This window comes from Rattus norvegicus, chromosome 16 (assembly GCF_021556685.1).
Source record: "Rattus norvegicus strain SHRSP/BbbUtx chromosome 16, alternate assembly SHRSP_T2T, whole genome shotgun sequence".
In the NCBI taxonomy this organism is placed as follows: Eukaryota; Metazoa; Chordata; class Mammalia; order Rodentia; family Muridae; genus Rattus; species Rattus norvegicus.
In genome coordinates this window covers 5,383,012-5,409,982 of record NC_141549.1, presented here as the reverse complement: position 1 = coordinate 5,409,982, position 26,971 = coordinate 5,383,012, and the positions used below count along the sequence as shown (strand labels likewise).

Here is a 26,971-nt window from a genome sequence, read left to right as displayed (position 1 = left end):
AGGCAATTCCTCAGCCGAGTCTCCCTCTTCCCAGGTGACTCCAGCTTGTGTCAAGTTGACCAAAACTAGCCAGTACAGGGCGTTATCTAACCTTTTCTTCATTTGCAGTGTCAACCTGTGGAAGCCCTGCTTCACCCTCATAAGCTTAAAATGCGGTGTGCCACGTATAATCTAGAGAAAGGATTGTCTCCTATTCTCAGCCGTGCGCCGCCTTTTCTGGTTTTATTGTGTCACACAGATGGCTTCTTGCATTGCCATTGGCTTGTCACGTCCTTGTTGATCCACGGCTAGATATAGATGGTAATCAACCTCCCCGGTCGTTATTGTCCGTCCAGGTAGAGGCTTTATTTTCATTTTGTAATGACCTGTGCTATGGCACATGGTTCTTCCTGGACTTGGAGTCTTCTGATCCCTAAAGGGATCCCTAAAGGAATCACTGTTTTATGTGAGGTTGGCCTTGCCCATGTCCTGTCACTTTCTGTAAAGAACGTTGTCTATGAGATGGCCAACGTATGAAGCTGTCACTGTATTGACAGACCACTGGGCTACTCTTAGAGCCCAGGAGGCCCCAGTGATGCTGGAGTGCAGAAGTGAGCACGCAAGGAAGGTTTTGTGGAGGTCCACTTCTCGTTTCTTGGACTCGCTGTCAGGGAGCAGGTGAGAGAGAAGTCAGGCACCCGGAGAAGTGCTCACACTGTCTGGTCTCCAAGTCACAGCTGAGTCTCCAACCCTGACTGTACCTTACACTCTACCCACAGAGCTCATAGCATTCACTCCCTGGCTCAGAGGCCATAGTTGTTTTGCAGAGTGCAGGGGACCTCTCTTGGTGTGCTCCTGGGAGCTAGCCCCAGGGAGCTCTAGTTATGAACCTCTGAGCCTTGACCTGTGTCAGTGGCTGAATCTCCCACTGGTCTAAGAATTGTCTGGAGGGCCCTGTCCTAGGTATCTGGTGCCAATGACAGGGATGTCTCCTGTGAGCATCCTTGGACTATTTAAGATACCCACAGTGTAAATTTGCTATTAGAAAGCCGCTGCACCACAATTAATTGAATGGACAAAATTATCTCAGAACTTAGTTCCTGAGCATTTGGGGAATTTTCAAGGGTAATTCACTTAACTTTTTGCTGAGCTTCAAATTTCTTTTAAGAAACCCTGCCAAGTCTGTGTGTGTGTGTGTGTGTGTGTGTGTGTGTGTGTGTGTGTGTGTGATTTTTTGGACATGTACAGCTGCTTCTTCATGAACAATGGTGTTATTCTAGGACTATTAAAATCTAGAAGCCTAAAATTCTATTTTAATCTGTTCTCATTGTCATGAGTAGATTTTTTTTTAAATTAAAAATAATGAAACCATTTTGAAAGGGAGCTCATTTAAAAATTCTGACCAAATGAATCAGGGCAGCCTCATTCTTAGGGACCAGTAATTCATCTAAGTAGTGATACTTGATGCCCAAAGAAAGGAGGAGAAGGTGCCTGCTACCCCTGCTGCCCATAGGAGTACCTAACTGTCTCATGATCCCTCCTTGGTTCCAGATAGTGGCCACTGCCCACCCACCTCTCACTGCTTCTACCATGAACCTCAGTGAGGAAGGTCACCTGACTGCCTGCCCTACCAATGCTACCTGATTTTTTTTGTCTGTTTTCCTGCATTGGTTTGTTTCAAGAATCAGCAGAGAGTCAAGGATGGCATAGCTGTTTGCTGCCCTTCTTTTGAAAGGCTGTATCTGTGGGATGGAACTCAGTTGGTAGAGTGCTTGTGTTTGGTCCCCAGCACCTTATAAACTGGACCCGGTGTGCCATAATCTCAGCACCGCAGGGGTGCAGACAGGGTGATACAAAGTTCAAGGCTACCCTTGGAGACCAGCCCCAGGATGTGTCACATTCTATCTCAAATAAAACGAACGAAAAAGGGAAAAAAGAAAGCATCATCACATTTCACTTTTTTATTTATAAGACGGCTTTTTATCACCAAGTATCCTGGAGAAGCTTGGAAATGAAGATATTGTACTAAAAGCCAGAGAAGAACAGTGGCAGTAGTTCTGATAAATATGTGTGCAGGTCATCTGCCCTCCCTGGAGGAGCAGCTGGCAGTGCTGTGACTGGGGAGACCGATGGGAGGGCCAACCCCGGAGTCAGAGGTCTGATGCAGTGCCCACTGTCTTGGGAGCAGTCATCCGCCCTGGCCTGCTGTCCCCTGGGATGATTAAATCAGCACATGGAGTGTGTCGTGTATCACAAGTTTAAGCATTTCTGTATTTATTTACTCAAAGGTCACAGGGCGGCGATTAGCATTTATCAGGCATTTTGTGAGCATCAGATGCTGTTCCTCGGGCTGTGGGCACATGAGTTCTTATTCTCCACACTGCTCTGTGAGACAGGAGCTTGGTGGATGAGGAAATCAAAGTGCGTGGACCTTACATAGTCTCACGAGGCCACACAGTCGTGAAGCACTGCCCTGGGGTTTCAACCCACGAGTGCTGGCGCTCTAGGTAGCAGCGTGAACCTGGGAGGGTGGGACCTAAAAATGAGGTGGAATAAAGTTCATGCAAAAGCCAGCTCTATTCAGAGCAGCTGACGGTTTATACTCTGGGGGTTAACAAGAGTCACCTGGGTAAAGTACATCAGAAGGACAAGATACACACGGCGAACCCACGTTTTTTTCCCACAGAGGAGATAAATACCATTAGCCAGTTGTAATGGATACTCTGAAGAAAGCAATACTCCTATTCACTACACTTGAGAGGGGCACAACAAAAGCACATCCCAGGAACAACCCATGTCATGGAGGAGCGGAGGTCACACGACTCTTATTAGAGTTTTCTCACAAGGTCTCAGAAATCTTACCTAGCTTTCTTCATGGGCTGTGTTCCAACTCCTGAGTATTTGAACATCTGTGCCATGTTCTTCTGGGATAGGTTGGGGAGGGGGAACTTGCCCGGTGAGGAAAGCATGCCCTTTGTAGAAATGTGGTATTCCCACCAAGGCGTAGGCCCATGTTCCCATGCCTTTGCCGGCTCCAGCGTGGCCGCCTATACCGCCCGTGTACTCCCGTTTCCGAGCATGGACATGTAGACGCTGCCTTACAGGTTAGCCTGCTGGCTTGCCGAGAGTTCAGAGACACAACGCTGCTAGCTGTCAGAGAATCTGTGACTGTTCCCTCTGTGACCCAAGCTTTGGTAATGGGGACGCTAACAGTTATGGGTGGTCACGGGTCACGGGAGCCAAGCACATCGCTCATTTTACCTCGGTTCCCATTTACTTCTTCCTCCAGCAGCCCCACCCCAGGAAGTACATTCAGGCCCAGCCCTTGTAAGCAAAAGTAGGTAATGTGAGGTGCATTTGGAATGTTCCTACAGCCAATGTGAGGTGCATTTGGAATGTTCCTACAGCCAATGTGAGGTGCAGTTGGAGTGAGGCAAGGTTGTCAGAGTCCAGCCCTACTTTCTTCACGGCCAACCGCCCTGCCCCAGAAAGCCGTCCTGGTTGGCATCACACTCCCAATCCATACCCAGAGCCTCTGACTCACTGACGAGCACGTTCCTTAGGCACTTTCTTAGATGCAAGGACAAACAGAAAACCTGCATCTCAGGCAGGCTGTTAGATCGCTCATTTAGAATAGGTTCTCTAGAACAGGTTGGCAGATGGCCCTATCCCTTCAGATCCTGACCTGTAGACTCCTAGCCAGGAGGAAAGGGGGGCAAATGTGGATCAGAGACCAGTCCCAGGCGTCCTCTGCTCTGTACTGGGACCAGCTGTTTGCAGCCCTTGCCTGCCTGCCTGCTTGCCTGCTAGGCTGTCCTGTTTGTATTGCCCTTGCTGCCCTCTGCTGTCTGGTAATGGAATTGCTTGTGTTCAACCTGAAGGGGTCACGGTGGCTGATTTGCTAAGAGAGGATAAGAAGAAAAGGAAGTTTTGCTGCTTTCGACAACGCAGGGCTAAAGACCACGGTAACTCGCTGAGGTGTTCTTGCTCTGTGGAGGCTCCTTGCCTGACGTTCCTGGTTTCCTCTCCTTGCGCATAGGCATTCGTTGCGTGAGCTGCATGCGGTGTGTGTTACGTTTGGAAAATGCCTATGTTTTAACTGCTTGGTCTTTCTGCCTTTCCCTCAAATGCGTGGCATCACCAAGACAGCACACTTTTGTTTGCACTCTACCTATGGAGAAGCAGCTGAACCAACCGAGGCTGCTCATTTGATTCAGTGTGAATATTCTTAGCCTGGAAGACACGCTTTAAAATGCTTTTCCTTAAACGATGCTTTTAAATTTAAACTGTTTAAAAATTCCAATAATGTTATTTGACTGATTTTTTTTCCAGGCTACGTGTTTCAGATTGCTTCTTGGCCTCATTTACCCAAGGCTATGCTAAAGCTAGTAGTCTCAGCTTCAAGAGTGGGGGAGGTTAAGAAAAAAAAAAAAAAACCCGAAACAAAACAATGTAACAACTGGACGTGACATCTGGCTACGTGTTTCAGATTGCTTCTTGGCCTCATTTACCCAAGGCTATGCTAAAGCTAGTAGTCTCAGCTTCAAGAGTGAGGGAGGTTAAGAAAAAAAAATCCCGAAACAAAACAATGTAATAACTGGATGTAACATCTGGGGGTGAGGGTGGGTGGGATTCAGTTCTCTTCAGTGAGAATAGCCTTATTTGGGAAATAGTTAAACATAAATAATGTTGATCATACCCCTTACCCAGTCCCCAAGCCCTTGGCAAAGCACTCAGGACCGTTAACATATAAATGTTTATGACAAGAACTGGTCCCTTGCCAGGCTGTCTGTGGGTCACTGCTTGTAGGTGGGTAGTAGCACAAGTTTTGCCTGGATATTCTGGCATGGCCAGCTTGGTGCTAACACCAAGAATCCCCAGTCAGAAAGAGGAAAAGTCAGAAAGAGACATAGATCATAGAGGCGGATAGCCAGCTGCTTGCCAGCCGCTCGGACAGCAGAGGGACACACTGCATGTGTGAGAATGCTGAGCTCAGAGGCTAAGTGCGGTTGTCTGTGTCAGAATCCCAGCCTCCTCGGGAGGCCCAAAGAGGAAAGGCACCAGGGGATTGTCAGATGAGAAGCATTTGGCTCACAGGGCCACCAAAAGCATAAGAAGGAAGAACGAACTCTATAAGGCTTGGACACCTAGATAGGGCAAGGATGGAGCTGACCTCCTTGGTTTTAGTATCTACAGCAGGCTGAGGAGCAGGAGAGGGCCTGAAGGCCTCTGTCAAAAGCAGCAAACCCCTCCTCAGTAACAGCTTGGCCCCTGTGGTGTTTTAAAGATGCTCGTGATGGACAGAGAGAGGAAGCCACCTTACCTCGTTAAGGAAACTGGCTTCCCGAGTGAGGAGTGACCTTCTATTGGTGGGAACAAAGACTGACTCTGCTGGTGACAGTGGGGTGGGAACCTTTTGAGGATGTTGGACCACCTTTTCCATTGTAATAAAAGAGAGTCGTTTTCTGGGCACAATTCTTGGTTCAGACCTGGAGGTCTGACCTTGACCCACATTTCCCAAGATGAGTAATGGCTCCCTCCCAGAAATCCTTCACCCTGTGTCAGCAGCATACATTAGCATGAGCGTGTAGCAGTGCCCTCAGGGGCCACCTGGGACTGCTCACGCTTGCCTTGAAAATGATACGAGAATGGAAGAGCTTGACGTCAGTCCCCTGCCCCTTGGGAAGGGAACACAGTTCTGCCACTGACAAGTTATCCAGCCCCACCTATGGCCCTTTCCTTGGGAAGCTCTGGTAGCTCAGAGGGAAAGCTAAAAGAGTTCCCCAGGTATGGGAGAAAGCGTGTGCTGAGGACAGATAAAAGGGGCTGGAGGGCTGGAGGGGAGGATCCGTGGTAAGCCGGGGGCACATACTGCTCTCAAAGGGGTCTGGAGTTTGGTGCCCAGCGCCGACCTGCTGTAGGTCACAGGCACCTGTAGTTCCAGCTCTGGGGCGTCTAATGCCCTCTTCTGGTCACCTGCATACGTGTGGCTTACGTTTACATGACAGACATACAGAGGTTTTTCAGAAGGTAAAACGGTTTTAAAAGCAAGCCACCATTCAGAGTCCCAGGACATCTCTGAAAGCAGCTGCTGTCGTGACAGCTTTCAGAAGGATTGCAGAAGAGCCCCATATGGTGTATGAAAGCCCTCTTTGGGGACTGCTGTGGAAGGTCGGGGGTCTCCTGGGGGCTGGCTTAGGCTCTTGAGCCACTCATATGTTGTATTCTATTTCCTGGACATTAGGCATGGAGAGAGCTTGGATTCAGGTTCTTCCGGGCAGGCTGCAGGCTGCAGGACTCCTGACTACCGGAGAGGGTGGTGGGCAGTGGCTTCCCAGTGATGTTTACGTCTGGTATCCCTGGAGAGCTGGGAACATGTCAGGAGACTTCAATCCTCAAGGGCTGGTCGTGAAACCAGACAGCTGTGGGTGTCTCCATTCTTGCTGATAGCAGGTCAAAGGTAAAGGGATCCTGGAGGAGTTATCGCCTTGCCGCTCAGGGAACAGGTAACATAGACACAACAAACACATGTCTCTAGTTATGTGATGTCGAGCCCCAGGGTTTCCTGACTACTCCTCAGGAGTCTTTGACCTCACTGAGGGAAGCGATCTGGTGAATGTCATTCCGAGGTGCTGCCTGCTTGAACCTGTGCATAGACTCATTTGTGTGTGTGTGTGTGTGTGTGTGTGTGTGTGTGTGTGTGTGTCTGCTTCTGAGTTTGTGCAGCTGACAGATACGGGTTTCGAAGTCCGTTGTTTATAGCGTGAAAGCTGATGAGTAGTAGACTTGCTCGGTAGCATTTAAGCTTGTACCAACCCTGCAGTCTATCAGTCTACCTGAGCATCTTTACTGAAACTGCAGGCATGGGATGCCACCACACAGGGATGCGTGCCAAGTGGCATGGGAGTGAGCTTCCAACTCTGGAGCCGAGTATCCCCGTGGCACGTCATCTGCTTGGTCATCTGTGCAGTCTTGTCATTTGCTGTGTAGTTCCAGAAGTCTCTTCCACCACTGGTAGATTCTTCTGTCCTGGTTGTTTCTAAATGTAGAGGAGAACCTTTGAGGATTGGGTGAAGGAAGGAGGCTCTACTCAGCCTCTAACGTGAAAGTGAACGTGGTGTGTGGTTGTGGAGGATAAAATGCTTAATGGGGAAGCCAGGCCTACAGCCACACCCTCTGCAGGGGGTGGGTGGAGCAGAGCTCAGGGCTACCCAACTTTACAGAGCTCAGGTCTCTTGGTTCAGATTGAGGGACCTGATCTAGGTTCAAGTATACATTGTCTTCATCCTCTCCCTTCCATAGCCCTGGTGACATTATTCTGGAATGGATACCACACTCCTGGGGACTCTGTAAATGATTATGACTGCAAGGTTGCTGTCCCTACAACAAGCTAAATTAGACAATAACTCCTCTTGGGTCAAAAAATGCATATGGAGTAGTAGCCCAAGCTAGCTCAGAAGTATATTTAGCTGTTCACACTAGATACTTCTGCACAGTAGTGAGAGAGGCCTGGGCAAAATGACCCTAAGTTGGGATGCTTTGCTTCCAGAGATCCTCTAGAGAGTTTTTCTGATACGATCGGTCCATGCTTGGGTACCTTCTCATGACCTAGAGTTAGGACCAACACCCAGTGTGCCTTATTCTGTTCAGTCCTGCCTACGGCCCCGAGGCAGACGCTTTTAACCACACGGATAAAGGTGTGGAGGCTAGGAGAATCAGGCCACAGGTGAGGGTTAGCCTTAGGACTGATGAGCACAGGCTACTCTCAGGCAGCCACTGTCCTACCACCCCTGAGAATGAGTGGGAAAGTCTGAGACAGGGAGCTGGCTCTCACCCTCTGTGCAGCCTGGCTTCAGGGCTACACAGTTCCCAGTGTCAGCCGCCATTCATGGTGTGGGGGTTTCTCTCCTGCCTTTCTGTCTGCACAGCCTTGGGGAGCAGCTAGTAAGAGTCACTCACTAACAATTGGCATAGAGCCAGAAATGCAGAGTGATGTGTCCCCTCATTCACAGGCCACTGTGACCTACCTGCCTCCATCAGATTATCTGGGAAACAGAGCTATCTGGGTGAAGAGCTGTCACCTACCTGCCTCCATCAGATTATCTGGGAAACCGAGCTATAGGGGTGAAGAGCTGTCACCTACCTGCCTCCCTCAGATTATCATGGAGCTATAGGGATGAAGAACTGTCGCCTACCTGCCTCCATCAGATTATCATGGAGCTATAGGGGTGAAGAGCTGTCACCTACCTGCCTCCATCAGATTATCTGGGAAACAGAGCTAAAGGGTGAAGAGCTGTCACCTACCTGCCTCCATCAGATTATCTGGGGAACAGAGCTATAGGGGTGAAGAGCTGTCACCTACCTGCCTCCATCAGATTATCTGGGAAACAGAGCTATAGGGGTGAAGAGCTGTCACCTACCTGCCTCCATCAGATTATCTGGGGAACAGAGCTATAGGGGTGAAGAGCTGTCACCTACCTGCCTCCATCAGATTATCTGGGAAACAGAGCTATAGGAGTGAAGAGCTGTCACCTACCTGCCTCCATCAGATTATCTGGGGAACAGAGCTATAGGGGTGAAGAGCTGTCACCTACCTGCCTCCATCAGATTATCTGGGAAACAGAGCTATAGGGGTGAAGAGCTGTCACCTACCTGCCTCCATCAGATTATCTGGGAAACAGAGCTAAAGGGTGAAGAGCAATGTCACGTGTTGATGGCGGCCTGGAGCCAAACCTCCAGAGAGGAAAAGGCACGAGATCTCATCAGTTCAGAAGTTTACTTTCTGAAGACGAGTAATGTTTCAGTATGACAAATATGAGACTCGTGGGGTACTTAGTACTCGCAGAAATGGCCCCGAATGTGTGGTTCACACCGCCGTTTGATCACTAGGAAACTGAAGTTGAAAGAGCGGCAGATGCTCTGGTGGCGAGTGGGGCAGATCAGGGCCTGGGGATTCCCCTGAACGTATGTTACGCTACCTCAACCTCAGAAACCACCAACTCTCCCAGGTCACAAAGAGAGGGACTCCCGGTGGGATCTGAAAAGAGCTTCCAGTGTGGCCTTCTTCACATGTCACTTCTTCACAAGGGCAATTTGCAACAAGCTGCTGCGTTGACTTTTACAGCCTAGCCTTACAGATAGGAGCATGGAACAGACAGGAGAAGGAAGGAGTGTGTGTGTGTGTGTGTGTGTGTGTGTGTGTGTGTGTGTGTGTGCACGCACATGCGTATATGTGTGCATGGGTCTTAATGGAGTGCTTGTTGAAGGATGTTCCTGTGTGGGAATGATGAAACGTCCTGATTTGTTTCTTTCCCTGTTGTTTTCCCCCCACTGGGTTCCAAAGTGAATGGAGGTTTGTAGTTGGTGGCTTTGAATTCAAGGAAAAGGAACAGGAGAGTCCCGAGTGCGTAATCAGCCTGTGTTCTTTTGGCCTTTGCTTCTGAAACCTAGGCCTGAATGCATCTGGACATAGCTGCTAAGCCTCCCACAGGGACAAGCTCGGCTTCTTGAGAGAGTTCACAAAGCAAAGGGCTCAGGGACTTCTCTTTGTGCCCTTGGGAAACATGACTGTCTGACCTCTGGGTCTGTGAGTTCGATCACACCTTTATCCCCGTGGTGGTGAGCTCTATCTCTCCCCTCAGCGGGGATGGAAACCACAGAGCAGATAGAGAGAACCATAATTCCCCATCCCCACTCCCAGTCTCTGCTGGGTCTTACAGTGTCCGCCACAGTTCTGTGGACACTGTTAACAGTCTCTGTAGATGAAGCTCGAGGCGTCCTTGCTCAGGGGGACTGCCTGCCCACAGGAGCAAGGCTTTCGTGTGGTCGTGTAAGGTCCCTTACAACCCCCCACTGGGATTCTGCCTCAGGAAAAAGACGTACCTGTGTTTAGGTGACTTTCCTCAGTTTCAGTTCGGGCTACCTCCTCTCTCAGCTCTGCCCCATCTCTCAGCATAATTAGACATCTCTGCCAAGAGCGTCTTGCACAGGCCCCTGAGGTAGCTCCATTCAGAGCCACCTGCCCCTCACCTACTAGGTACCACACGTCAGATGTTGGCTCTGGGGGATTCCTGGGCCTCCAGGCACTAGTAGGCCAGTTTTACATTTTACACTTCTGCCACTTCTTCTAAGGATCCTGACATGGACTCAGGGCTCAGAGACCTGGGACTGAAGTCATCCCTGCCCTGCTCTGTGACTGGCAAGCGACCTCACCTGCTCTTACCTCGAAGAGCTCTTTCTGCTTCCTTAGTGCTCTAGTGCTGACTTACTTGAGAAGAACCTTTCCCGTGTTGGCCTTGCAAACTCAGTGGAACTTAGATATCCAATCAACTGCCACAGACTGAGTGGAAGACGTTTGAAAAAGATTTCATGCATGTGTCTTCATGCAGTGTCTTCATGCACTGCCTTCCCCAGCTGCCATAGCTTGTCTTTGTGTGCTGTACAAATGTCTCTGTAAGCTATGAACTAATCCTTGATGTGCAGAAAGGGGCAGTAAAAACATTTCCATACCGAGGTCCTTGTATAGCTTCTCTGTAGTGCTATGAGAGGGAGAACGGACCTGTGCCAGCCTGCTGGCTCGATTCAGTGTGACACCTAGGCTTCTTTTCCCAGGAAGCATTTGGGCCACCAGAATTGTTTCCTGCAGGCGATATTGGCTTTCTCTGCAGCTACTGGAAGGGAAGGCTCACTCTGGTGCTCCTTGATAGCCCTCCCTCCAGCTTCCTGAGAGTCTGCACCTGGCCCGAAGCCTGGCATGTCATGCCACAGCATGCCGCCTGAAGCCGTTTCTTCTCCCCACAGCTAGCATGCCCACCAGTGAGACCGAATCTGTGAACACAGAGAACGTAAGTGGTGAAGGCGAGACCCAGGGATGCTGTGGAAGTCTCTGGTGAGTGTGGAGCCTGCCCGCCCTCCTTACCCCACTTTAGAGATGCTGAGAGGATACCCCGAGAAGGCAGTGGAGTCCTAGGGCTCTGGTAGATCAGCTGTGCTCTAACAGGCTGCCTCCAGCCCCTTTGGTACCCCTCCTCTTATACCAGGCCTTACGGGTATCCCAGCGTCTTACGTGCCTCTGCCTGTGAGGTTGTCCGGCTAAGGCAGGGCATGGGAACTGTGCTATTTAACCCAGCCACCTGCTCTGTTCGTTAGGTGCTGGTGGAAAAGAAGAGGCGCGGCCAAGACTGGGCCCTCTGGGTGTCGGCGGTGGGGGTAAAGGCTGATTTCTCCTCCCACTTGGGTTTGGTACCTGTGCTTTGAAGGAAGAGCTTGAATGGCTGAGTTGCTGACCAGAATGTGCCACAGAACTTAAATCTTCCTTCACCCATGGCACCTTCCAACCTCATCCCTGGCCTCTGGATCCGGAGGCCCCGCCCACCCTCCTGTGCTCATGGCCCCCTGTTTTGGAGCTGTGTGTGCACCACTCTCTCCTAACCATGTGGGACACCGTCCCCTTAAGGCTCTCAGGCTTTTCTCTAGATGATTGGGCTGCAGCAGCAGTGACTGGGGGCAGCAATGCAGAATGTGCTAAGAACTGCCTGCTTTGGGGAGCCCCGTGCTGGCTCGATCCGTTTGCTTCCTGCCTGCATCGTGTCCGTCTTATTCCCGTAAAGGGCAGGTGTCATCTTTAAGAGATCTCAACCCCATTTGGGGCAGGGATTCGTAAAAATGACATACACCTTCTTGGGAGGTACCTCGATGGCTCGTGGAGTGATTTCACCCCTGATTCCCTGCTCCGACCTCTCTATGATGCGGGGAGCGGTGGGGGTTGGGGGGCTGGGAATGGATTTGCCGTCCCCATTTTACAGATGAGAACACTGGGCTTTGCAAGGCATGCCGCGCCGCCATCCTCACCCATGCTGCCAGGATCCCATTCCGACAGGAGCAGCCATTGCTGCTGTTGGGATTGGGGTTGCAGGCCACAGAGGCCCTGCTGACTTCCACTGGAGGGAGAGGAAAGAGAAGGACCCCCACAGCTGTCCATGGCCTTTTCTCTCTCCTACCTGGGCCCCCAAGGGTGCCCTGCTCACCTCCTGCCACACTCTTTAGCACCTTGACACCTGCTCTGGCCTTAACCCGGCTGGCCAGTGGCCAGTATAGCCGTGGGGACCAGAGTTCCGGCTTCTGTGCATGGCTTCGACCCTCTCTGCTTCAGCGATGGGAGCATGGGTTGAGCCTTCCAAATGGGAGTCCTAACACTGTTTTCTTCCCTTTCAGCCAAGCCATCTCGAAATCCAAGCTCAGGTCAGTTCTTTCAATTTTCTTCCTATTCCTTCCTCCCTTTCCCCTTTATCCTGAGAGCTTGTATTAGTCATGTTGTAATTTCTGACTTTTGGTCCAGACTTGAGTTTAAACAGGGATCCCCAAATTTCAGTCAGTCTTATTACAACCCTTCCTCGAGGGAGCAGGACAGGGGCATCGGCTTTTAAACCAACCCATGAGCACATTTTGTGTCCTTACCCACCCTCCAGTCACTTCCCAGAGAGAGTTTCCACAGAAGAAGCTTCCAGAGGCTAAGGTGCATAGTGCGTTGCGTTTCCAGCCCTGGGTGCAGGCCGCACATTCGCTTTGTAAGCCTCACTGAAGCAGATGCATTTTGTGTACTTTTCTTATGTCTTCTTTTCAGTCAAAGACATTTCCCTGCTATATGTAAACAGTAGTCATAAAACTAAAAATAAAACCTAACCCCGGAGAAACCCTGGAAGAAAACAGGAGGGAAAGCATTCTGACCATGGGTTAGACAAAGATTTCTTGAACTTCATTGCCCAATACATGATCCATATTAGATTTTAAAAAAAAAAGATAGATTAATCCCCACAAGAATTAAAGCACCTAACTTTATTTTATTATAATATCAAAAGAATACGACACAGACCTGACAAAAGACTAGTATCTAATATGAAGAGAATAATATGTAGAGACAGTGTTAATGACAGAAGAGTCCTAGAAAAGTGGAAAGATGGCTCCAGCATGCAGGTGACAAGAAGGAAGCTGTGTGATGTATATGCACATGAAACAAATGTGGCTCGTTAGGAAAATTCAAGTTAAAACTAATCCAATGTCACTGTTACAAGTACAGCACAATCAGGTATCTGCCGATGCCAAGTTCTGAGGAGGACGTTGCCCGGCGTTTTTGTGCAGTTCCGGCAGGCACGTCATACGACACAATTATTTTGAAGAAGCACTTAATAGCTGCTTACAGAGCTACAGTAATGATATGACCTAGTGATTCCAATTATAAGGTATTTATGTAAGAGAAAAAATAAAGAATTATATGTGCTTACAGTGGTTCATTCATAATGACTTTAAACGAGAAATAACCCAAATGTCCATCAAATGGTAAAATGAGCAGAGCAGTTGTAATTTATCCATGTGCCACAGTACTTCTCAGTGACCGGGAATAGGGAAAACTACCGAGAGGGCCACTGACAGGGCTTAGTAGAAAAGGTGCTTGCTGTGCAAGCCAGGTGACCGGAGTTCTAGCCCCAGAACACCCATAAAGGTGGAGGACAAGCAACCCAACAGAGCTGTCCCCTGATCTCCACATACATGGCACAGCGATGGCACCCTCCACACAACACACGTGATATGCACATACACACACAGAGCATTACATTTTTTTAAAAAAATTACTGATAATGTAGCAATACTGATGATTCTCAAAAACATTTTGGGATGAGGAAAAGAAGCCTGAAAATGATACCTGTCGTGACTCTGTTTTCGTGGTGCTCTAGTAAACAGAGCAATGAGCAGGGAGGACAGAGCAGTAGCGCTGAGCTGGGGTGGGGCCACTGAGCTCAAATTATGGGTGGGAGTGTTCTATATTCTGACCGAGCAGACCCAAAACAGAATAAATTTGCTGCAGGTAATTTTATCTCAACCTGAGCTTGAATAAAACTTACTGAGTTGTTTTGTGGGTCTCTTTTACAAAAGACCATATCAGTGCCTCCCTACTCGGCACCTGCCTCTTATCATTTGTCTCACATTTGACATTCCTCTCGAAATCCTTCCCCACTCTAGCCTGGATTGTCCTGTCCTCATCGGTGTCTTATCCTTGGTGCCTTCTTCCAATTGCCTTGGGAAATCATTTAGTCATTGAAGTCCAGCCCTTCTCTTAAAGCTGGGACTCAACTCGGTGTAAATTTGCAGTTGTCATTTACCAACAACCCTTTACACCTATCAAGGCCACCAACCCTGGAACTGTGCCATATGCGTCTCCAGTTACCAGCATCAGACACCTATATAGCCAGTGTTCGGGAGTGCAGGCTTCCGTACCACCGACACATATTGAGCTCAGGAGAGACAGTGGTGTTTCGCATTTCCAGGGGAAACAACACTGAGGTCTTCTAGATGGTGAAGTCACTTGTACATTATCACGTTGTACAAGAAAGACCCACCAAGCGTAGCATTTTTGAGACCACCCTACTAATGTGTGTGTGTGATCATGTATCCTAGAAAACTCAGCTGTGAGCTGTTAAGAGTCCTCAGTAGAGTTTTTTCCATGGAAAACTGAAGAGCAGAGTAAAAGCAAAGCACACTTGCTAGGTCCAGATCTTCTCAGAGCTGCCACATTGCGGGTCCTCTGCTGGCTTCCTGGGTTCCATGTGTTTAGCATTGCAACACAGCCCAGCTAGCCCATGCTACAATGTAGCCAGCCCGGGCTACACTGTTTTCCTCCTAAGCCATATCTCTAGAGGAAGTGCCCTCCTCCCTGACCCTGAGGCAGCGTGGCCAGGACAGAAGGGACCTTTGCAGCCTGGCTGGTTCGTCCCTGGGTTCCAGGCTACTGAACAGCAGTCTGTGGTCCCTAGCTGTCCTCTTGTGGCAAGGAGATGGGGAGTGTTTTCCAAAAGGAGACAGGCAGAGGGAGAAAATGTCTTCCTCTAATTACAAACAGAGATGGAAGGTGGGCGGGGACATATCACGTGTCTGTTTGGTTCTGCTCATTTTATTTTTATGAAAACACGCTTCAATATTGGACGCTCTCCCAAAGGTATATTTTTAAGCATTGCTGGTTAGGAAGGGCACCTGGTGACTCAGCATGGAGAATGAAGACACATGTCCCACTCAGCTTTGACACCTACGAGGCGGGCGCCAGAGATCTGAGAAAGAACTGGAGGCTTCCCTAAAAAGAGAGCTGTGGTCATGGGCTGTTCCTCTGCCTGATAATTTCTGTGTAATGCTTGAGATGCTACACACGACACATACTCTAAGCTGAGTGGTCCTGCCCTGCCGCCCTCAACAGATCGCACGGGGCCCGCGAGGCTTTGTGTGTGTGCCGGTGCAGCCTTGAATCTGCTCGTGAAACTATGGACGTCTAGGTTCTCCAGCCCACTTGCAGGCTGCATATGTCAGACCCTACAGGTATTTATAGCCAGCGGAGGGGAAGTGAGAGCACGATTTGTCCACGATTATACTTTTTAAAGCTGTATGTTGAGACCGACAGTTTAGATCACGGGGCCTCTCCACTTCTGTGCAGGTGACGCCTGTCTTTCCTGCCTAAGCCGTGTAGTCTGAACCTTTATCACTCAGTACAGGTCGTTGGCCTCTGAGACGCCATCTTCACCCTCGGCCTAGGGAGCAACGTTGGCTTGTTTTTCAGCCGTCGGTGGCGTCGCTGGAACCGGTTCAATCGCAGGAGATGCAGGGCAGCTGTGAAGTCTGTCACGTTTTACTGGCTGGTGATCGTTCTGGTGTTTCTCAACACTCTGACGATTTCCTCTGAGCACTACAATCAGCCAGACTGGCTGACGCAGATTCAAGGTACGGCCAGAAGGCGGAAGGTGTTGTTCTTCTGTTCTGAGTTCGAGATGCTTGCGTCTACCCACTGGTCAGTATCCAACTGTGATGGGATAGGGTAGTAGGACTAACTGAGATGGTAAAGTCTGAACCCTTCAGACTCAGGCGAGCACTGGAACATGCGTACAGCCTACACCCTGCAGTGTCTGATAACTTATGCCCCAGACTTGAGATAGCCCAGGACCCAGCGATTTTGGAGTTGAGAGGCATTTCTCCTGCCACAGTGGAAGAGCTACCCTCCCTTTAGTAATATTTGGTTAGTGCTTTTGGTTCTGCTACTTTGAATGACTGGGATAGGGGTGCACGGAGGTCATCTCCAAACGAGCCCGTTCTAGGCTCAGTTTGGAGCTCTTTGAGCTGTGCTTCTGTATATTTGCTTCTGACACTCTCAGCCCACAGGACATCACTGTTTTGTTACGAGAGAGAGAGAGAGAGACAGAGAGAGAGACAGAGAGAGAGGGGGAGGGAGGGAGAGGGAGAGGGAGAGGGAGAGGGAGGGAGAGAGAGAGAGAGAGAGAGAGAGAGAGAGAGAGAGAGAATGAGAATGAATATGAAAGAACAAGAGAACAAGATAAAACATGGCTTTGGAACTTTGGAGATGGCTGTGTAAGCATGAGGGGCTGACTTCAGATCCCCAGCACAGCCATGTTAAGGCTACGCCTGGCAGTGTATGTCTGGAACCTCAGCTCCTCGGTGTAGAGAGGATCATTGGGCCTAGCTGGGGTTCAGTGGGAGGCCCTGCCTTGGGAGAATCTGGCAGAGGGCAGAACACGCAGCATCACCCCTATACACATGTGTTCATAGGCCACACATAGACCTCGCCCATACAAGTAGAGAAAATAAATAAAAACTAAAACCTAATCCTAGGGTGCTTTAAGAGGTCAGTCATCAACGTTGGTTTCGATTGTTTCTGTCTGTTTATTTATTTTGTCTTTGTGTGTGAGGAAGTATGTGTGGAGATGGGGGTGTTTAAAAAAGAAAAAAAAAAACAGAGTGTGATCTTAATACAAAATCTTCAGAGAGTCTAGTGGTGGGAGGTCCAGAGATTCACGTGATAAATGTCTCTACCATGTTATAGCCAGTGAAATTGAGTCCCAGGAAAACCAGATAACTTCTACAGACACATCTCTGGGGTGTGTCCAACAACAATAAGGATGATCCCCATTGCTGGTACAGCAGGGAGAAGGGACGAGGCCGTCTGTGCCTGCCGTGGGCCCTGCTGAAGGGAGGTGGTGATGAGGGGAGGTGGTGGAGGAGAGGTGGGAAGCCAGAGGGAGACTCGGCGCGCCTGCCCCTTGTCTTTCCAGATATAGCGAACAAAGTGCTCTTGGCTTTGTTCACCTGTGAGATGCTGGTGAAGATGTACAGCCTGGGCCTCCAGGCCTACTTCGTCTCTCTCTTCAACCGCTTCGATTGCTTTGTGGTGTGTGGGGGAATCACCGAAACCATCCTGGTGGAACTGGAGCTCATGTCTCCCCTGGGCGTCTCTGTGTTCCGGTGTGTACGTCTCCTGAGGATCTTCAAAGTGACCAGGTAAGGACGGGGTGGGGCGTGCTGGAGTTTGCCGTCCCTCCCCGCACGGGACTCTGGCCTTACCCGCTCCTCTTGTCTCCCAGGCACTGGACTTCCCTGAGCAACTTGGTGGCGTCCCTGTTAAACTCCATGAAGTCCATCGCCTCTCTGCTGTTGCTGCTCTTCCTCTTCATCATCATCTTCTCCCTGCTGGGGATGCAGCTGTTCGGAGGGAAGTTCAATTTCGATGAGACACAGACCAAGCGAAGCACCTTCGACAACTTCCCACAGGCGCTCCTGACTGTGTTCCAGGTGAGCCCCCACCTTCCCACACCCGGACAGCACTGGCCGCACAGCTCACCAGGGCACCCAGATTCCGACTCACCAGTCACTTCAGCTCCGTGGTCCTCTGGCCGACTTTGTGTCGCGCAACTTAAATTTGTTTGTACAGCACCTGCCAGCTGCCTGTGTGATATGACAAGAAAAACAAACCAAAATGCTTTCCGTCTGACTTTTGCGGGAGCTCTGGGGAATAGACTCTAGAATCTTCTCGTTGGCCACTGGTCTGTCTGCTGTTAAACCACAAGGCATGTTCGCAGTCCTGGTTACAATAGACTCGAGCCGAGAAGTGGATTGTGAAACAGCAGCTAGGCTGTCTTGGTGTGTAGGCTGTCAGAGGAGTCTGAGTGGTTAGGGGCTGTACCTTCTTTTGCCCTTCGTCTGGAGTAGGGCACAGGTTCTGAGGCTGCGTGTGCTGTGGGGCCTCTGACAGTGTCTCGATGGGGTCCCGCTACTGGAGGGGTGGCGTACCAGACGCAGTGCTACCATGGGCTGGGGTACACTGAGCCCTCCTCCCACCTTTCAGCCCCTGCCTTGGAAGAATCTGATAGACTAGTTTATAGTAGTATCCTCCTACCCTCACCCCTCCCGGTTGATCGGCAAGCAACCAAGCACCCAGTTCTGCTGCAGAGGCAGGGAGCATCATGGGAAGGGCAAGGTTATCGCAGGAGGTTTCCAGTCCTTGCCGCTGTGACTTTTCTGGACAGAGTCTAGAGAGACTGATCTCAAAGGTGTGTCACGCTGTCATTTAAGAGGCATAGAATTACTACTATAGGCCAGGGCTGCTTAAGCATTTTGCTACTTGTAACCACTTTTTAACCCAAGAAGATTTTTATAATGTTATGTATATTGGTGTGTGCATGCATTTGTGTACATACAAATCAAACATTTACTGGTAATGAATTGTAAAGATTTTAAAAAAACTTAGTGTCTAAACACACACACACACACACACACACACACACACACACACACATACCTTCTGTCTCTGTCTTGCTTTCTCTCTCTCACATACACAAATTAAAAATAAAATAAAATAAATAAATCTTAAAAATTTAAAGAGCATACCTGCACTAATGCATAATATGAATTAAGTCTTGGGGCTGGGAGCACCTGTCACATGAGGACCCAGGCTTGAGTCCCTGGTACCACACACACGGCTGGCTGTGGCACTCCATTGTTGTAATCCCGGAGCTGGGGAGGACAGCAGAGCAGAAACAGTGTAACCAGATCAGTGAGTTAGGCTCAGTGAGAGACCCCATCGAAAAACACAGTGACGAGGAGTGACTGACCTCTCACCTACAGTGGGATGTGCACCATGTGAACCTTACAGACACATACCACACGTGTACACTCACTCACACGCACGCACACGCACTCCCATGCACACACACATGCAGACACATACACACGCACGCATGCACACGCACACACACAGTTGAATCTTGGGCGCACACTAAAAGATGCTGAGCTCATTCATAACTTTTCAAGTTATCGATATTTTGAATTTACAATCCTCACTCCCAGAGTGCCATTTTCCACAAATATGGGCAAAGCAGTAGAAGTGCGTCTAAAGCCTTCGGAAATTGTTGGAAATTCTGCTCTAGTCCCAAACTGTCATTTATCCTTGCAAGTGTGTTTAAGCACAGTCCAGTCCAAAGATGGACTAACCTGACCCCCACCTGCTGAGGAGCTGCGTATGATTGGTAACCAACGCAGGCCTTTGCTTTGTGTAATTAAGTCCGTGTGTTTCATAAGCACAGAAAACTTGTCTGCGCAGTAAAAGCTGTTCACAACAACAGTAGTCTGCAGCCCAAACCAAGGGAGTTGAGCAGGCCCTGCTGGCACTGTGTGGTGTGGGAGCATGCACAGTGCTAAGTGGGTGTGCTGAGAGTTCCTAAGGCTGTAGGGACATTTGCAATGCAGCATGGGCCAGTGCTGCCACGGACATCTCAGGCTCATTAAAGGTTTGATATTGAATTCATTGATGCTTGCTGTACCTTCTGAAATCTACTTTAGCCAGGGTTTGTATACCCCCATGATCAGTTAAGCAACCCCAGTGAAGCCATACCCCATGGCTTGAAACCCCTGATAGACTACGGCCTTATTTTAAAAGCGTGGCTTCTGGTTAGTTATTAGTTTTCCTTCTTTCTTTCAGGAAACCCTTGTGCTGTTTTCTTTCAATGTATTCATATGACATAGAATTTAGATGGTATTAAAAGATACAAACTGGCAATCCTCCCACCCAGCCACTAATCCCTCCCTCTGGGTTGCAACCACTACCACAAGTTTCATGAGTGATGTTCAATAGCGTTTGTTCACAGGTGAGAGCCATCTTACCTGCTCACCTATGATGAGTTCGCACACACACAGTGCCCACTCCACACACTGCCTGGCATATTTGTTTGTTTTCATCTAATAGAAATGGACTGCCCTACTTGGTCCATAAAAGGTTACACCTCCTTCTAAACACACACTGTAGGCGTGCTTTTGGGGGCTGCTACTTTATTGGGTTCTTATCTATGCCACCTTTCCAGCCCTTCTTTCACCCTAATCCCTTCCGACCCCCTTCTGTGGTGTAGGCTGCTGTTTCTGTGACCAGCCCCTCCCTGATGAGTGTTAAGCTATTGCTTGTTTTGCTCATGTGAACAGTGCTCCAGAGGGCAGAACTGAATACACAGGATACACTAGGCACACGTCGGAGATTAGAGGTGTTGGATATGCCCTCCACGTGGAGCCACTGGGAAAAGAGCCTGGCACTTACTTGAGACCCCTGACAATGTCCTGCTTAGAATGGGATCCATTCACTCTCAGGCAGCAGCGTGGAGGCCACCATGCCTCTCCCCATTGTTGACTGGGTGTTTGTACTTCATGATTGCTGCTAGCCTGACAGGTAAAATGGCTTCTCTCTGTAGCTTTATCAGGAATAAAGTCAAGAGCCACTTCTCTAATTATCTGCCCAGTTGGTCTTTGACTCTCGTCTGGATAGATAGAGAATAAAGAAACTCTCTTCCCAGGGTGTAGCATTTTAAAAAACGGCTGTCTATATTTATCTGATTGGGTTTCAGAATGGATTGGATTACCGGGCATCATCAATAGAGAAGATTTCGTTTGAAACTGATTGTATCTACTCTCAAGATAGTTTATACACTTGCACATGACTGAACGCCCTGGTTCTGAGAATGCACAGAGAGATCCCTTGTCTCTGCAGATCATTGGCTGTGCAGAATATTACATTTGGAGTAAAATGAGTGAGAAGAGCCTACTCAGTCAGGGTCTCCAGGAACATCATGGAATGGGAAAGAAGCCAAACGTAGAAACATGGTGTACTTCATGCTTAAAAATACCAGAGAATATACCAGTGTCCCGTCTCTCTGGGTGTGCGTTTGTATGTGGGTTTCAATCGATCGAGGAAGGTACCCGAGAGACAGGTACCAACGTCAGCTGCTGTCTAGGGAGAGATAGAAACTAGAAGAAGCGCTCTTATTTGCGAAATCAAACAATATATTGAAGGTTCAGCAGAACAGATAGATCAGTTTCACTGTGAGCTGGGCTGAGAAAGGCCCTGAGGTGAGACTTAGCAGTGGCCCAGGAGCTCAGGCAGAGCAGCCGTGGTCCGAGGCTTCTGCCTGCTGTCTGACTCCACCCTCCTCTTCTCAGATCCTGACGGGCGAAGACTGGAATGCGGTGATGTATGACGGCATCATGGCCTACGGAGGCCCGTCCTCCTCTGGAATGATTGTCTGTATTTACTTCATCATCCTTTTCATCTGTGGTAACTGTATCCTTTGGACCCACTGGGACTAGTGGTCACCATCACTGTCTGGTTCCTTCCAACTCTCCCCGTGGCTGTGGTGGTGACAGAAGCAGCTGTAGGGCTAAGGGAGACGAACGCCTTTCCCTAGTTAGCTCCATGCTGGCTTTTCATCCACGGCAGATGGGAGCTGTGAGGTATAAGTCACACCGGGGGATAGCAGTGGTGCCAGTACATAATGAGTGTAGTGTCATGTCTGCACACCGGACAAGCAGGGAAGCCTGAAGATTATGTTGTCATCACTGGGAGGCGACGGCCACATCCGTGTCACCCCACAAGCAGTGAGGAGCCATGATAGTCTTGGTCTTGCTTTGCTCACCTGGCTATACCATGCTGTGCAACTTCCCTCTGTCGTGTTTGATTCCTCTTTCCTGCTGAGACTCCCAAGGTTGGCTGCTGGGGGCCATTTTGTTCACCACCAGCAGCCCCTTCAGGGTCTTGTAATGTTTGATGTAGTGTCTGTTTTAACTCCCGCTCCTCTGTGCCTAACACAAGACCTACCATAGGAAGAGTCTCTGTAATGTAACTGGCGAATGAGCATGTGCACAGACACGAGGACCTCGTGGTCTCCACCCTTCTGATGTAAAAAGCCCTACTGTGAGTGACTCCCTAATGGCCCAGACCCCTGGAGCTTATCCCCCACCCCAGTCTTCTTTAGCTCTTTGGTGAACTTTCTTCGGTATAGAAAGCCTAGTGCTAGCCTTCGCTCCTGTCTTTAGGGGCAGGGTTTTATGCTATGAGATTTATGGGGAAACTCAGCTTGTCCACCACACCTCTGAGCCTTGGGCTCAATTCCAGTACCCTGTCCTCCAGAGAGAAGCCATTAGGCCCTTCGTAGTTTTCACTGATGGGTACGTTTAGCAACCTGGATGTTTCTAATATACAGGGCCACAGTCTGCTGCTTCTCTCTCTCCCCCATGGCCCTGCTGTAGGCTGAGCATCAGGCTTAGGGAAACAGCCACAAAGCACGTGGATTCCCCCCCCACACACACACACCCCGGGGGATTCTTGGTGTTCATAAATAGTAAGGAAGTAACCTCATCTCTTGACTTGATACTCTTTTTTTTTTCTGTGTTAAGGGTTCTTTTTTAATGTATTCAATTATTTATTGTCAATACATTTTTATTTAAGAGGTTTGATTGCTTTGCTGTCCATCCAGGTCATATGAAAATAGCCCTAAAGGAGACAAATTGAGTTAGGATTACTGATGAGTTAATTGTGATTCAGGGACATGCATGTTATCTTCTCAGAAAAGCCTGGCACTATCAAAAAGTGCCCGATTTGCCCTGTGAAGAACGTTAACCTTTGGTCACAGCATTAAGAGCGTTTGGTTTTACAGCCTGCCTCCCATATGCATACCTTTCTCAAATGTTTGACTCGATACCCTGGTTAAGAGAACATTTCTCTAAAATTTCTAGAAAACATCACAAGCAATGTTATTTTAGAAATGTAAAAGCTTATTCATCTGATACATTGCCATTTACAAAAACCACGTTCAGCCGTAGTCTAGCCACAGTGGGGCCCTTCAGAGTACAGCCTATCCTCCTGCAGCGGGAGATAGAGCTTGCCGTTTATAGCAGGTATCTGTGGAGCGAGGAACACGCTTTGGTGGCCATGTTAGAGGAGGAAGCCTCCTGCTATATCGTACAATGAGATCATCAGGTTGGTCACGCATGGCCTTTGAAGGCATCTGGTTTGCCAAGGGATGCCTTGAATGTGCATGTTATAACGTGTGCTTTCAAAGGAAATGAAACACAGTGCGCTTCGTGAGTGTAGAGCGGAATTCAAGCAAAGAGGCGATGGAATTGTATGTTTCTGTGGCTCTCTGGATCTTCCGGAGACTCCGCATAGGTTTCCGTGCCTTTCACTTGTTTCTTTAAAGTGGGATTTTACCAAGTTCTCCACTTGTACCAAGTGAGTGTCATGCTAGGGACAGTCAGTCACCCACTCCCAGCCTATGTGAGCAGAGGAGTGTGACAGTGCCGTCATCAACTATATGTAGTTGTGTTTAAAACACGTTGTACCCTTAAGATTTTCGAATTAGATATCCTGCTGAACGTCTTCTTGGCCATTGCTGTAGACAATTTGGCTGATGCTGAAAGTCTGAACACTGCTCAGAAAGAGGAAGCCGAAGAAAAAGAAAGGAAAAAAATTGCCAGGTAACCTCATTTTCACTGAGGTGCTAGGAGTACCCTGCCATACGTCTTGAGGGGGTCCTGGGGACACAGACATGCTTCCCAAGAGCTGAGGCCCCTTATTGCTGCTTTGCAGTGATTATGGGTGACCATATGGTACCAAGTAAAAAGAAGGGACTCTTGGGTAGGAGCCAAGTCCTTGGCTCTCATCCTCAGAGCAAGAATGGAAGCCACACATCCCTGTGCTTAAGGAACTGCTGAAGTTAATTTGGGTGTCATAAATTAAGTGATGCATTCAATGCTGATTAGCTCCTGGCTGAGTTTTACTGAGGCGTCTGTGTAATGGCTCCATTGTATTAGGAAGCCCTGAGTTTGGGTTGCACTGTATTTTTGGCATCCAGTTGAATCCTCGCCCTTCAACCACCATGATTGATTCAGAACCCTGGTTAGCCCTTTAATGCATCACATTGGTGTCTTTTGTTCATCTCTCTCTAGAAAAGAAAGCCTAGAAAACAAAAAAAACAACAAACCAGAGGTCAACCAGATAGCCAACAGTGACAACAAGGTATTTTTTTCCAAAATAATTCCTCTTTGTTTCAAAACAATTCTGTCACAGTGCCTCCATCACTGTACGACTTATATCGAGAAAGTGTCTTGAGTGTGATACTTTGCCGTGAAAAGTAGAGCCCATCTTGTAGACACAGGATTCTGGTAGAGTTGGACAAGGAGCTTATTAACCAACATTTTACCATAAGATGTGGCTGTTCTAGTAATGGACTCCTTGTTATGTTCTGAGTTGCAACTCTGTAGTCAGGCATAACCCATGGTTACACCTGTGCTAGTATCTTCTTAGTGGGTATTAAAATCAGGGTTTTTAGTAGATGACTGTTCCCAGAGATTACTGAGAACTCCAGGTGGTTGAGGGGGCTTCGGGGCTGCACCAGTAGGCTTCATTATACCTGTGACAGCTCTGTATGTTTCTGTGATGTGTTTGTTCATTGAACTGATAAGCGCTGAGTGACAGTTGTATGCCAAACACTAGACTACCTTCATGGAGTTCACAATCTAGCAGAGAGACAGGAATCTAAATGTGGTCATCACACAGTGTGTGTGCCTGCCCTGGTGTGGCTGCAGGACAGAGCCCACTGACCATGACCTGAGTATTGGCCTACCTCTTGCCTTCCGGATGAATGAGAATCTCCACTTCCAGTCTCTGCGTGGATGCACATGTGTGTGCATGTGAGCATAGCTACACGGACATGTGTGTGTAAGAGCCCTTACTACTGAGCATGCTGGCCCTATGGCTTCGGCCTTCTGAAGTAGATCAAGTCAGCCTTCTGCCTCTGTTATCCTAGGTTACTATTGATGACTATCAAGAGGAGGCTGAAGATAAGGACCCTTATCCACCCTGCGATGTGCCAGGTATATGGGGCAGAGAGGCCCAGAAGGACTCTCAGTTTGGTGTGGAGGGGAGGGTGTCATACTGCTGAGGCCACCAAGGCTGTAGGCCCCATGATCTCAGAGAGCAGTTAGCTCTGTTCCCTAAAGTCACAGGCAGCACAGATGAACGCGATTCCAGGAGGCAGAGGAGGAACATGGACAGACAGACACTGCTTCTGCTAGAACAGTGGCTATGGGATGTCAAAGCCCAAAGGCAAGCATGCCTGTGACACAAAATCCAAGTTTTTCAGACTAGACCCGAGCAAGGGGGTTGTAGGGAAATAGCCAGATGCTGGGGGTGGCAGTGAGACTCTCACCAATGACCGTGGCCATATTGTGCCCGGGACGAGGCCTCCCTCCATATCTCTTAGCTAAACACACTCGACAGGAGCATGGTCCCCACCCCCATGCGCATGCAGCTCATATTCTGAACAAAAAGAGAGGTTATTTTAGTTTGCAGAAGCAGGAGATGTAGTTACATTTTAGGCCACATTTTAATGCGAAGTTGTGAACAATAATTTAAACCCATATGCAATCTTTCACACCTATAAAAACTGTTCCGTTTAAAGTAGGTGAAGAGGAAGAGGAGGAGGAAGAGGACGAGCCTGAGGTTCCTGCTGGTCCCCGTCCTCGAAGAATCTCAGAGTTGAACATGAAGGAGAAAATTGCGCCCATCCCCGAAGGAAGCGCATTCTTCATTCTTAGCAAGACCAACCCGTAAATACCCCTTCCTAGTCCCTTCGCTGCTGTGTCTCTCCAGTGACCCTTAAGGGTGGTGGGGTTAGAGGTAAAGAAAAGTAGTTTGCAACCTGCTTCTGAGCCTGAATGTGTCTGGACACGGTCCCTTAAGCTCCGCTCCTCCTCCTTGCCATTGCCAATCATTCAGCCCTGAGGAAGTACCCTGTTCCCTTGTGGATACAACAGAGTCCTGGGAGGAGCTAGAATCCCTCCCTCACAGCCACCACCTGGTAACAGTAACAGGAGAGTGTCTAGCTCAGTGAGACATTCTGGGAGGGCCCGTGGCTCTCCTGTTGCGTACACTGGTACCCTGGCCACTCTAGGACCCTTTTTAAACACATAGATCTTGTCTTAAGATGCCTCATGGAATGAGAATTCTGTACACAGGTTCTGCACATCGTCTACATTTCCAGGTCTGTTTAGGAGCTCTTCCCCCCACCCCATAGAGTTTTATGGAATTGTTCATGATGCTTTATACGCCATAAGCATTTGATTTAGCGCTATGATACTGCACTTAAAATAGCATTCCTCATATTAAAATGATAAGGTGCTTACCAGGAACATGGTAATGACTCACAGACTGCGAGAGGGAGAAGTCTATTTACTAGTCTGGTTTCTAGGTTTAAATCATCTGGGATTAAGTGAGCTGCCAGGGGGATAGGTAGCTCCTGGAAAGGTTTCTAGAAGAATTGCAGAAGTAGTTCTTGGCTGTCAGAGAGGAACACTGTGTAATTCACAGGCCCGGGGGGGAGACTCAGGTGGGAAGCAACACAGGCTGGAGGCCTTGAAACATGACAGTTTCGTTATCTTTTACAAAACGAATGTGTCGGTATTGTTTGCGAATGACAGGAGGACACATGTGCTACTGTGTGCACAGAGGCTAGAGGCGATTGTGGACTGGTTATCGATTCTGGAATCGTCAGGTTTCATACATATCACTAGCTGCCAAGTGAACTGGTCCATGCTGATGGTCTTGATCCTCACTGAACATCCGTACAAACAAACAAACAAACCGGAAAGGCTGTGACACTGTTACTGGTGCCTGCAGTTCATTGCACGTATACGTGTGTGGAAGGAATGGGTCCGTTTCCCCAGAAGTCAAGAGCATACCCGCCCCCAGGCCCAGCTACTGCAGTGTGCAAGCCTTCCAGGAAGTGCACAACACTGAACTACAAGATGGGACACCTGAAGTCAGGGGTCCCCATCGTATAAAGGTGAC

General features: G+C 48.9%; 1 protein-coding gene across 15 annotated transcripts in view; it reads left to right on the top strand.

Annotated features, from left to right (window-relative positions):
- Cacna1d (calcium voltage-gated channel subunit alpha1 D) overlaps positions 1–26,971 on the top strand; it is a 294,624-nt gene that overhangs the window by 200,879 nt on the left and 66,774 nt on the right. For 9 of the 15 annotated variants that reach the window (XR_015639379.1, XR_015639377.1, XM_087588017.1 and 6 more), the window contains 11 exon segments: positions 10,780–10,867; positions 11,128–11,187; positions 12,193–12,219; positions 15,578–15,738; positions 17,082–17,307; positions 17,391–17,598; positions 21,286–21,406; positions 23,484–23,598; positions 24,070–24,139; positions 24,930–24,996; positions 25,584–25,731. Coding sequence is in view for 12 of the 15 variants with exons in the window: in XM_087588017.1 (XP_087444143.1) it covers positions 10,780–10,867; positions 11,128–11,187; positions 12,193–12,219; positions 15,578–15,738; positions 17,082–17,307; positions 17,391–17,598; positions 21,286–21,406; positions 23,484–23,598; positions 24,070–24,139; positions 24,930–24,996; positions 25,584–25,731 (1,291 nt within the window). In the remaining 3 variants the exon portion in view is untranslated. 15 annotated transcript variants of the gene reach the window in all.